Source organism: Apteryx mantelli, chromosome 15 (assembly GCF_036417845.1).
Source record: "Apteryx mantelli isolate bAptMan1 chromosome 15, bAptMan1.hap1, whole genome shotgun sequence".
In the NCBI taxonomy this organism is placed as follows: domain Eukaryota; kingdom Metazoa; phylum Chordata; class Aves; order Apterygiformes; family Apterygidae; genus Apteryx; species Apteryx mantelli.
In genome coordinates, this window is record NC_089992.1 from 81245 (window position 1) to 94710 (window position 13466).

The 13466-nt window shown below is 39.0% G+C and overlaps 1 protein-coding gene across 3 annotated transcripts in view; it reads right to left on the reverse strand.

Moving 5' to 3' along the window:
• The window catches only part of IQGAP1 (IQ motif containing GTPase activating protein 1), a 74604-nt gene that overhangs the window by 43767 nt on the left and 17371 nt on the right, over positions 1–13466 (reverse strand). For all 3 annotated transcript variants that reach the window (XM_067305831.1, XM_067305832.1, XM_067305833.1), the window contains 4 exons: positions 5443–5599; positions 4998–5075; positions 3236–3312; positions 831–898 (listed from right to left, as the gene is read on the reverse strand). In XM_067305831.1, the coding sequence (XP_067161932.1) occupies positions 831–898; positions 3236–3312; positions 4998–5075; positions 5443–5599 (380 nt within the window). The remainder of the gene's footprint in view (positions 1–830; positions 899–3235; positions 3313–4997; positions 5076–5442; positions 5600–13466) is intronic.

Consider the following 13466-nt stretch of genomic DNA (forward strand, 5'->3'; position numbering starts at 1 on the left):
CCATCATTGTGAGGTACCTCAGTTATGACTGCCAACAGGTCAGGAAAATGTACAGGCAGTATTTCAGCTTTTTTTTTTTTTTTTTTTTTTTTTGCAGAGAGACTGTTGAAAACGAGATGTAGACTATGGAGACATGCTATTGCCAAATACTATATAACTCAAAAACAGGATTTTAGTTAAGCCTCTTAGGTACAATCAGTAACTGGTTTGCAGGAAAATAAAATAAAAAAGTTAGACACCTTTCAAATCAGGTGTCTGCATTTGGGCAGTAACCTCGCTAATGCAAACACAATTTGGCATTTTGGGGGGGGAAAAAAAATAAAAATCAAGGAACTGAAACCTTGAGGAGCCATGTGGACATAAGAAATTCAGTGCTGAATTCTCCTACAGCAGACCACCTGGTAAACTTTCTTCTTCAGTTGATGATAGCTCTATTTTAAGCAGTTCTGACTTCCCTTAACAGTTTACCAAGTTCCAAACTGACAGAATGTTCATGACCTAACAGATGAAACCCCCTCAAAGGGATGAAGGAAAGGCTGAAGCACCTTACAACAATGATAGAAAGGTAAAGCATGTTATTTGTGAAAGTAATAATTAGTGAACTGATGACTATGTATCAACTCTACTCAGAAGTACCCAAAACAAACCTTTTTCCTAAGCTACTGGAACTCCTCAGAGCCATTAATCTTTAACTTTGACTATAGTAAAGTCCTTTTTCAGCTGATTGTTACAGTGTCTAGCAGAGCATGAGATAAAGACAGTACAAGTATCAACAAAAACAAAAACTGGGTTTGGGGGTTTTTTTTTGTTTTGTTTTTTGTTTTTTTTACCTGTGAAGTCCACCTTTCCATATAAATCCTGAATTTGCGGGGCAAGTCCCAGTTTGAACAGGTACAGGCTAAAAAAGAAGACAAAGGAATAATTAGCACCAGTGTTTTTTCCTTGTGATCCTGATAATGACACAGAATTTTAAAAAATATATAGATTCAGGGAGTCATTCAGATAAGCCAAAAAAAAAAATTGCCACCAAAAGGGTGGGCTGACTCCCCTCTTCCTCCCCACAGCTGCACATTACTGGCCCATCACTCCCTGAAGTCTTCACTGAGCTGATCTGACTTACTAAAATTACAATAAAGTATTCATTTGGTCATTTTGCCATCACTTCAGTGAGTTGAACTGGTTCACAAAGGAGTATGACAACTACTAGAACTGTTACAGAGGAGGCGTGAAACCACATAGCTAAGGACAAATGGGATCAGAGAAAGCAGAGAAATTCCTCCCCCTTTTTTTGCCTGTCACGCTGGCTCAGCACAGCTCATGGAACTGTGTCCTCCAGTAAAATATCAGATTATATGGAAACATCACAAAAAAAACAACAAACAAACAAACAAACCCACTATTAAAAAAACCACACACTATTTTTTAAAAACTAAATAACTGCTTCCTCAGCTTAAACTTGGAGTCATTACTTGCCCAGAAAAAAGAGTGTAGAGAATTCCTGCTTTATACATGACCAAAACAGGTCAAATCTAGCTCTCTAGTCTTTACAGATCTAAGCAGGTTTTTACACAAACACCAGGCAGCCACATTTCTGACCTAGGGACTGTCAACAGAACTGTGTTCTAGATCTTTATTTGTTTTAATTGAAATACATTGATGCACTAAGTCTGAAAAAGGAACACATTTTTATAAAAAAAATCCTTTTTCTTATTTATATTTACATGCCAGAATTACTCTTCTTTCCTCAGTAAGTAAAATTAATTAAATAATAAAATCTTGAGGAGGCTGACTCTGCAGAGGAATCAGTTATGGAACACCTCACCCAAAAATGATAACAACTGAAAAAAATAAGATGCATTAAAAAGGCATTGTTAGATGAAAGCTTATAACTTCTACAGCTTTAGCATAACTACCTGGACTGTTTGCATCTATTCATTCCCTGAACTGATTTTCTTTACCTAAAATGTAATTGAAAAGGAGTTCAACAACAACAAATTTAATCTTTTTTAGAAAACAGAGTTACTGTCCACAAATCAGACTGCAGAAGGAGAAAAAAAAACAACACCCCCACCCCCACCCCCCAAAACTGGCCAGGCTATGACAAGCAATGTAACGAGAATATATGCCAGCCAACTCCAGGCACAGAGTAGCTACAATAACTATCACAAAGCTGCCAGTAAGGGAAGAACTTTGCTATAAGCCATGTGAAAGGGAATGTTGCTTCTGGTAGTGGCAATGCACCCCACCACAGGTCTACTCCGGACTGCTATATAAATTCCAAATGACCCATTCTCCAGTGACAATTCATTTTGGATCCAAGTTGGAATCACTCTATTTCTATAAATAATAATTTGATCCAAAGCAGTCTGAAATATCTTTTAACATTCAGCTAAGTGCCATTCATCTCCACGGATTTCACATTGGCAACAGATTAGAGAGCAGAAGAAGCTGTTCTTGAGAACTGATACTGAGCAAGCAACAGACGAAGACCCAAATTTATACAATCCAGCATTCATTCACCCAGTAAGTTCTGCAAAAGGAGTCCTCTTGATATAAAAATCTAAACATATTTCAAAAGCCACACTGGAAACTTGCATTCAAACCAGCCTGTCAGGAAAAGAACAAAACAAAAAAAACCCAGACTGTGCTACGCGCTATCCCATCAAATTGAACACAGCACAAACAAATAAATCCTCCTAGTTTTCTCAAGAACTGAAATTATCCTACTCAGTCTATGCGAGATTTTAAGATATTTTTAAAGACCTTTTGGCAACAGTTCCTGCTTGATCATTCTTACTGTGATCATCTCAAGTTATACATGTTGCAGTACATTACAGTGATCACACTGGCTCTCATACAGTGATAGCACTGATCCCTGGATACACTCACGCTTTCTTCTCACAAGCACTTTCTAGGGCTTCAAGACTTTCCTTTATGCCCAGAGTATTAGCTCTGGCTCAGAGAGCCGAGAGGGAGGGTGAGAACTGGGATGGCAAGGGAGTAATCACAACATACTTGTCTGGTTCCTGTTCCCTCAGCATCTGCTTTGGCCACGGGCCAAGAAAAAACAGTGGCTAAATGGATCTTTGCTCTGACCTAGTATGACTGTTCTTCTGTTAGTAAATCCATCCCATCCACCCCTCAGCTCCAAGTCAGTGTGCATACTCCTTCCTTCACCTTTCAGCTTTCCAGACAGATTTCAGAAGCAATTAGATTTCTGCCTAGCATGCCTTACCTGAGCGCATGAATACAATAGATACAGCGTGGCATGTTCTTGCGATCATAGATATCTGTCGTTTCTGGGTAGAAAATCTAAAGATAAAACAAAGTTAGCAGTCTGAATGATACTCACTCTTCATATCCAATTGGCATAACTGTGGTAAGCCTAAATTTCTGCAGTGCTTTTATGAAATGGTGCACAGAACAGAACTCTTCCGTGAGCTTCCCTGCCTTCCTAGTTGAAGTGCCAAGCCTCCCTTTTGTTTCTACCACACAAACCAGGGCTTCCTCTTCCTGCTCAAGTTCTATGCACTTGGAAGCAGCCACCCTTTCTTTTGGGCCCCCACCAAGATGCTGGGTCGCGAAGTCTTTGTGGGGACTTCAGGGAAAGTCAAGAGATGAAGAAAAATATTTACAGTAGAAGAGGGAAAAGAGGATTTTGTTCAGACTAAGTGGGGGTGGAGAGGAAGAGAAGAGACAGTGACAAAAGCAGACGGAGGCCAGCACTGAGATTGCAGGCAATGTGCACCACGTTTTCAGTTGCCTGGGCCCAAATGCTTTCAGACAGTCTCAAATGAAAAATTCTTCAAAATTTAGCCCAAAGAGTTAATGCTGAAAGTGTGTCTTCACAGACAGAAGTGCTGACAAGGTACACTACTTTTAAGTTATTTGTGCATTCCTTTCTGTTGTCTATGAGCAAAAAATAACATTGCTCTTTCCATAAAGGTGAGAGCAACTGAAGGACCCTCACAACTCTAAAGCATCAGGTCCCTGGCACTTCTGCATGGAAAAGTACTTAAAGCACTAATGTCTCATTGTCAACATATCGGGCTCCAGTCCAGTTTCCTCGATGTCTCCTTACACACTTGTTTCCCCCAAAACCTCATTCACATCTGAAAATCTTAACCCATACCTCACACTTAACTCCCTCTGCCTAGCTCACTCTTCATTTATTTTCCTTTCACCTAACCACCTTCACAGCATGTTTCAGTATCTCCTGCTCCCAAATGTGTTCCTGTAAGATCATCATAAATCCAAGCAAGGCTCAACTAGTAAATCTCATCAGTTGTTTGGAAAACTTTGACAAAAACAGTGTGTCCAATTTGCAAGCACGTACCCAAACAAAACAAACAACAGACTAAACTACGCAGTGCTGGTTTTGGTGGCACTGAGCATAACAAGAGTTACATAAACACATGAGGAAAATTTACTTTGGGTACTAATCCATGTATGTGACTTGACTATCAGCACGACACCATAGTTTCATACACTTTAAGGTCACACCATTTATTAGCTCAGAGGATTTTATCTGGCCATTACCCTAGTGAAGCCAATAATATATGCTTGATTAGAGCATACCATGAACATATTCCAACTTGATGTAAAAACTCCATGTTGTGCTGATTCTTCCATCATAGATATATATAAAAAAATGCCACAAACAAACTGTAGCTCAGATATTGGTCAATAGGATGCAGAGTAAGAACTATGTAATGCAGATGTCACGCAAGATTAGAAATATTTAGCATATGGTACAGAAGGAGGAATTATTTCACTCCTAATCATTTATACACACACACATGCACGCACACACACATGAAGCAGAACGAAATATTTCAGCAAATTTTAGGAGAGAATTTCTACAGAGAAGCAACTCCAGGAAATGAAGAATTAACTAGATAAAGTCTGCTGATTCTTGCACAACAGCAAATGCTTCCATGGAACGCAAGGCTTTTTTGAAATTATGTATTTATTTGCATGTACAACAAAGAAATTACCTTGGGGAGACCAATCTCGGCCATTGCATTCAGCCACTGAATTACATTATCAGTATGCCGGAAGTGGAGACCAGTTGCCTGAAATAAAGATAGTTAGAAAGAAGTGGAGGGTGGTAAGACAAAATGTAACAGCTGCCAAGAACACTAGGGAGCTTCACTAAGACAGTGAAAACTGTCCTTTTACTGAAAAGATGATGTCAGAAGCATTTATATACAATTACATTGATTGTTTATAACAAGGCAAGTTTTCTCTCATGAGCGCAAGCTTTATCTCACATGAGATAAAGAGTCCACCTCTCTCGCTCTAAAGCCAAGGAGGAGTTTCTCAGATAACATTAACATAAATTAACACTCTGCTTATTCACTCATAGTTCCTCCGTGCACACATTTTCTTTCCTGTTTTAGGCCTCTACCTACCCCAGTCTCTATGGCCAACAGTTCTCACCTTATATCTAGTCTGTTCCCTATCATAGATTTTCTTCACAGAAACCACTTTAGGGGAGAAAAAGTTTCCAAGCTTGGCCAGATAGACTCCATTTCTCAAGCCTTCTTCCAGTTCTGTTGTGGGAGGCAGCTCCTCATTCAGACAGGCTTCCATCCATCTGGAAGTGCATGAAGAACAAAGCAGGTCACATAAGCGCATTTCCAATTCGTAAACACAGCCTCATGCTAAAAAAGTTTCATGCTGCTACTGCTATGCCATTCTTCAGCACGGTATTCATTTAGCATTAGAGGTTGATAATGGTTATAGCATTATCAGACAATCTGTGCCATTAAAATAGTACTCAGTAATGCTTCAGATAAAATATTAAACAGAAGTACAGTAATAAAAGTTTCACAAGTTATTAAGATATCATCACATCATCATGTTTCTCCTTCAGCCCCTGATTTAGCTTGTACTAGTCTAGACACAGTAGCCAACCTGTATTTAAATCTTCCTCTTGAGCACAGGTTCATCTCACAAGCATCTCTTTATTCTACTTTCATTAAATATCCACTCGTTATTTCATGACTTTGTGCCACTGATGCAAGCTCTTTTAGTTGACCTCATAGAGATGCCTTAAAAAGCTGTCATTGAGTTCACGTTCCTTACCTATATTTTTCTCTCACTCCTACACATTTTAAACAAAACAAAAAAAATGGAACAGACTTTCACTGCCACAGCTTTCACTTTTCCCTCCTCATATTAGCTGATTTCCCCTTGTGTCCTTGTTTCATGTAATGGTGTTATTGTATTCCTCATGACAAAAATAAAGATTACAGCAGCAAATAATTTGAAAAGCCACTGTCCTCACAACAAAGGTTCACCTAGACACTTCTTCTTTAGCAAAGCTGCCACAAGATGTATATTGCAAGTTTGGCTGTGCAGCTTGTTTTGGAGGAGACATGCTCCCTGGCTGTTCTGTTCTCTGCAGGAGGGAGTTCCAGCGCCACAGGCCACTTTCTGAAGAACACCGTTCTTACTTCTGGAGACCATGCCTCACTCCCACCTGAACTTCAAAGCTCCTAAAGGACACATCAGCCTTGAATCAATGAAAGCCATAGAAAAGTGACTTTCAAGACAACAGTGACCCAGAACAGCAGTAGCACGTTAAACACAGATCTGACGCTGTACCTGAGCCAGGTTAACAATCTGGGTCACAGGGATGATGGGTCCTCATTACTGGGACTGAGTCTAAAGACAGTCAAGCAAAGGATACTGCTGACCCAATTTGGGGGGGGGGGGGGCTGTTTGTCTGTTTTTAGGAAATTCAGATATTTTAATCCCAGAGAAATTCCATAGAACCAGAATTCTAATATCTAAATATTGTTTTATATGAATACATAATTGTAGACTATCTAGTTCCATATTAATCCAGGCAAAATAACAGAAAAACAACATGCTGGATGCAAATTATATAGGATTAAATATAAAATTGTGGTAAATTTACACAGTTTCACAGAAAACAGGCCCTGTAAAACACACCTGGGAAAATTATGCAGTTCTGTTTACCACCTAAAATGGCAGACATCTCACTTTTGGGAGAGCTTTGTGCCTCTCAATATTCTGATTAAAATCTTGCACTGTATATACATACAAAAAAATAGCTCACATATACTAAGAACTAGCAGAATTCTCAAAGTAGTGTTTTCATGGGGAATCATTAAATGGGTCTATTTCTAATATATTTTGGCATACTATGCACTTCTTTCAGTTCTCCAGGAAGTAATATGAAAATCAAGACTGACAAAATTAAATGATTATATCTATGTATCAGATGATTACAATATGCAATATTACCATAACTGCAAACTATAATTAGCACATGGGTGGTCATAGCTCCAGTAAAAAAAAAATGGAGCTGTTCAAATAACCCAGGCCTTACATATTGTTAAATATTAGGTCACTGATCGAGCATATCTACAGACTGGGGACCATATTCTAAAAAGACAATCTGTAACACTGAAAAATGTGTAGTGAGTACAATGGACATAATGAATTCTAAGTTTAAAGCTTTTAGAAAACCTAATGTGATCCTGGGGTGTACACCAAGGGGAACAGTCAAGTCAGGTGCTATTTTCCCTGTGTTTGACACTGCTAAGTAAATGGATCGCTGTGGTCTACACGTTTTTTTTCAAATTGGAGAGGGGGAAGATGACAGGAAAGAAATTTTTGATTCGTTAAGATAATTCTTCACAATGAGAGACAAACAGTGCAATGCATTCAGTTTGCAACAAAGTGAGAAGCAGTATGGTGCTCTGACGGTCTCATGGTAGCAAACTGAAATCAGATGACTGAAGCTATAGTTATCACCAGCGGCCTGCTCCACCTTTTTTGATGAACAGCACCAAAAGTAAGGCAAGAACATATCCACTTCTGAACCACCAATTTTCAGCCCAGTACGTAAGGCTCAATGGAAAGAACTAAATAAAGTTTTACAACCTGCAATATCTGAGAAGATGACAGACTAAATGATCCCTCTTTCTGGCCTTAAAAAGAAAATATAATCTGTGACAATTTCTTTAATTTAGAAAAGAAAGTGTTATACATATAAAAATTTAATTTGGGGGATTTTTTGTACAATTTACTCTTGATATCAAATACAGAACAACGTAGCAGTAAACTAAGGAGATGAGATGCTTCCAAATTCATCATGGTCATTTTTTTCATCTTTCCCAAGAAGACCAGGAAGAGATAGTAAACTGCATTTCTAATTTGAGAAGGCTGGTAGGTGTTGGTGAAAACAAAAGTTCTGACAGGCTGCAATATTTTAACAATCAAAGGAAAGACGACCTTGACTAGTGCAGATATACGGTCTTAGATAACTCTTCTAATGGTCTTGCCTGTGCATAATTTCAACCATCTCTAAGGTTTCTCTTTTTTAACCTATCACAGACCCAGCCTGTTGCTCTATGACAGCTGGTCCCTTTTTAAGTGGGTTAACTTAAACAGAACTAAACATACTTGAGAAAACATACAAAACCCATTTCAGATGAACATGCATCTCCACTGCTCAGGGGGAATGCCAGTCACATACTGGCACCTGAATCCATTACTTGTCCATCTATCTCTACTTGAAATGTTGTTAGTATACAGTGTGGCCATCTGCCTTTTAAGATAAATAAATCTGTGTTTCTAAAACAAAAAAAGGTGCAACACTAATGCTTTGTTCTTTGCCCTAATTCTGTATTTGCTTAAAGGTACAATTCAAACAAGTCTACTTAGCTTGGCTGCCATTGTTCCTCAGACCGCCTTTTCTATTCACAGTAGTTACAATTATCCATAGTGAGCTGGTTGCCTATATGCAAGAGGATCTAAAATCTGACTCTGGAGTAAATGCAGCATAAAATCCTCAACTTTTAAAGTCATCCCTCCTGCACTTTTATTTGTGTTTCTTTTTTCAATATCTCATGCCAGATGCTGTTTTCCAATCTGTGGATTTTCTATCAGAGAGTTATACTAAGCCTCATTTGGAGGCTTTTTGGTTACTCAACAGGGGCTTCAGAAAGAGTCAGATTTTACTGTTGTTTCTTTAGTTGTTCATATTATTTTAAGTATCTGCATTCCTCTCTAGAGGCCACAGAAAAATGTGAAAAGTTAAAAAAGAAAAAAAAAAACCCACAAACCACAAATATCCCATAGCTGCTCATCATAAAGTACCTAGAATCAGCCACTATTATGGTGCCCAAATCTCAGTTCTATTGATTTTTCTATCTGAATGCAAACCATTACTCAATTTAAAGGCTCTCTCCCTTTGCACAGGAAAGCCTTTTCCTCACACTTGGCTTCTCTACAGCTCCAAGCAGCAGAGCTGACACCTTCAAAAAGCTAACAGAAGCAAGAAGAAGGTGTCAAGAAGCTTTTCACTGAGGTTGCCACAGTAACTAAACTACTCACAGAAATGGGACAGCAACCAAATGCATCCAACGGACATGGATGCGGACATTTTAGCAGAGCCTGGAAGGAAAGTGAGAAAGGAAGGAAACTACCTTTGCCAGGAACCAGCACTCACAAAAATCAACAGCAAGAAAGCAGTTGCACGTACCTGCTGACATCCCTCCCCTCCCCTCCCCACAACAGTCAATAGTCCAGCTTCTGCCACCTTCTCATTTCCCAACTTCCTCACTCACTTCTTGTCTTTTCCAGCTCCCCCCCAAACTAGAATAAAATTCCTAATTTGCAACTCTCGCATAAAATTCTTTACAAGATGTACAACATGGCAATTGTAGCCTCTGCTCAGAACATCCAGAGTACAAAGGCTTTGTGTGTAGAAACTTTCAACCAGCAAAAGAGTAGCTGGTTGGAATGGCTGAGGCAAAGCTCACACAAAAATGACAGCTAGGCTCTAGCACTACTTGAAGGGACTTTATTTGAGACAGGACACTGCAACACCACATCCAGCAGTAAAAGAAAAAGGGGTTTTTTTGTTGTTGTTTTTTTTAAATTAAGAGTGGATAAACCGTAGAAATCAAGAAGTAACCTTCTATATGCTGGAGAAAATGTAAAACAGTATTAGTATTCAGAAAGGTATATAAAACAATGACATTTCTTCCAAGCCTCATATCTCTCACACTCTTTGTGGGTTTTACTCTCCTAAAAAGTTGTAAAAAGTCAGAGGACTGCTTTACGTGCCCTTTGGTAGCACCTGACCATCTGGAAATGATGAGTTTCACTGCCTAGTTTATTCATATATGAGAAAGTCACCAGCTAGCCACCAAACACCAGATGACTCGTAACCATGATCTCGTTCATCTTGCCTTTGAGCTCCTTGCCATCTAACTTGGGAAAACAAAGGGAGGACTGTTTATGCAGAGCCTGTAAGGTACAGAAAACAAATACAACCCGAAGGACATGTTAAGGGAGTAAAGAATTGAGTCAAAGTACAAGCTACAGAAAGCAAACCAGTTCAACGAGTTTTGACACATTTTGAGTCATAGATGGTAGCAACTACATGTCAGAAGAGTTCCAAATAAGCCATAAATCAAAATATCCTGCATTAGAGAAACTTTCACAACTCAAGGAATTCTCAGTCCCTCTAGTCCAAATGACAACAATATTAATACTTCAAGGTCTCATGTTCTTTATATTCAGTACTCCAGGTACAGTGCACTTAGTAAATGACAAGTAACATTCCTGAAGCAGAAAAAAGTATATACAGGAAGTTGCTTAGTTGGGCCTAGTTTACTCTGGAAAGCTACCCCATGAGAGCTTCTGAACAGACTCCTATAGTAGAAGACGTAGTATCACACTTTCCTTTCTAATAAGAAATAAATGCTGTGGTTTGTGACTTGGACAATCATATTTTCTCAGGTTACTTATATAACCAAGAATGCAAACTCCCTACTAGAGAGATTAAAAGCACACTGATTGCTACAGCTTCTTGAACAGAATGTTCTCAAAGAAGCCTTCGGTTGAAAATAAAGAATTGGGGATCATTGTAAAACTGGGAGAGCACTTGAAAATTATTTGAAACACCAATGTAAGAAACCAACACACCACATTTTCTATTTTTATAAGCAGTTACTATCAACTGAAATAACAAATAAAAGCAAGCCACCATACATTCGCTCCTCAAATATTACCTCATCATTCACTTAATCGTTATATAAACCTTTTCTTACTCAAATTCTAATAAAAAACTTGCAATGAAACTAGATCCCAAGTGTAGCATTTGCTCTTTGTCCAGGCAACAGTAAGTCCAGTCATCCTTCTTAAGCAGAGTCAACCAATCCCAAATGAAACACCATGACACTTTGGAGTCCAATCTGAGCCCAAGAGAAGGGAGACTTGCAACCAAAATAGAATGGGAAGAGCCTGGAAAAGCAACAAGAAATAGTGTTACCGGAAAGAAAGAAAAAGTTTCTGGGAACCCCTGGGCAACTTCTGTACACGAGATCACAGCCACAAAGAGAAACTCATTCCTCTGCAGCTACCATTTTCCTGTGCCTTACTGCTTTCTTCCCAGAAACTTTGTTCTTCTTGAACTTTATGTTCTGGGAAGTGCAGAAGGGCAACTAAATCTGAATGAGTAACAGAGAAAACATTAAATTTAAAAATTCCGGACCATTATCCAAATGATTCATTAAACCAAAGATACTGTAAAGCAAATGAAATACTACCATTCAAATCATACTCTTTCCACATGTCAAACCACATGACTGTATTTCCTGTGGTACTCCTTCAGCGACCCAGCCTTCTCCCCCATTCCTTCCGTATGGTGCAAGAGCTTTCTGAACTCTTGCTTACATGCCTAAAATCATTACAGCCAAAGACTCTTGAGAGGACCTGGAACTACTCAAACCCTGGGAAGCACTCAGATGCTAGCAATAAGGTTAACAGTTCCCCTCCCAACAGCCTTATTGAGGCAACAAAAACACCCACTTTGTTCAGCCCTAGAAGGACTGAAAATGAAAGCAGAAGGGACACGGAACCACATCACCTTACCGAAGGACACAGAGATGGTGAGCTTTGTTTAAGCATCTCCATAAAGTAAGAAAAATAGCCCATAATTAGAACATAAGCTGTCTCAATGTACTCATACCTGTTTCAACAGGTTCCTAAGTGGGTGTTAATGCAACTACAAAACCAGGCCAATTTACATGCAATAAAACTTCCCTTCTTGCAGCATAGCTTAACTGTTTGCTAGACCAGAGGACAGTCATATTTCCATAAAGTATTAAACAGCAGCTTTTTTATTTAAAACCTTGTGTATTTATATTAAAACTCCCATCACTCTTAAAAGGAAGAAACAGCACAGATTTTCAGCAAAGAAATGTGGGATTTCCAAATGAGTGAGAGGCAAGCATTTCTCAAATCTTATTGAAATCAAACTGGGTTATGGGCAGCAGCTCGCTCACTCAATTGACGATGATGAGCAGCAACTCACTCACTTGCAAGTTCTGACCTCTGCATTTGTACCCAACCTAAGGCATCCCTCTAAAGGCCTATCAAACAGAAGGCATTAGAAAAATAAGCCATCAATAAGGTTTCCACAGAAACCCTGAGCCCTTTTTTGCTACTTAAGGCATAGTTTGAAAATATTTTTTTTCAGCGGCATTGCAGGTTCATGCAGCTTCCACTACACTCCCTCCCTCTCCCCAGCACAAAGAAAAGAAAGATCATTTTTAACCAGAACTAAATTCCCCCACTTTCATGACATGACTGCAAAAGCAATATAGGAGACTCCGATTTTACTGATGCTAGCTCAAATGAAAGGAATAATTTCTCCTTTCTAATCAGTCAGCCCTACTGCCAAGTCAAACACAGATCCCACTCCCAGATAAGATCCTTGAATATCTACATGCAGCTAGTACCACCAGTTGCAATTTAGAAGCAGGCCTTCCTTGAGAAGAAGAAGGAAAAGAAAAAGAAAGGGGGGGAAAAAAAGTTAGTAAAAAACTAACATCAGCTATTGTCAAACTCCAAAAAAGAAGCATTGCTCTGTTAGCAAGAATGGGGGGGAAAAAAATAACACCAGTCACCCCTCAATTATTGGCCTGTTTTTTCTTCCCCGACACAGCATTATCAAGAAGGACTGTGACAAGTTAACCTAAGGTATCATACTTTCCTACAGTACTGTAGGTCAATTTTAACCAGAACTGGAATTCAAAGATGGCAGAAATGTAACACTGCTCATATTTGCACACATCTTGCCCTTACACTTGTGCAAAGGCCAGAAGTCTGGCTAACATTAACATTTTCATCCTCTGTTTTTGTCCTGACCTTAAAGAAATGTTCTCCTAACCCTGAGACAATGGAAAAGCGGGGAAAAGAAGAAGAAAAAAAGTCACTTTTTTCTCTCATACTGATTACCGCTAAGCCCAAGGAAGGAGAACCATCATGCGATCTCTCCAGGAAATTTTTGTAAGAGTATCCAATTTAACACACAAAGACAGTAGGACAGATGGCAAAATTAGAAAAAAAACTATAGGGAACACCACTCATTTCATGATAGGATTCCCATACAGGATGTTCCAGCACAAAAAGAA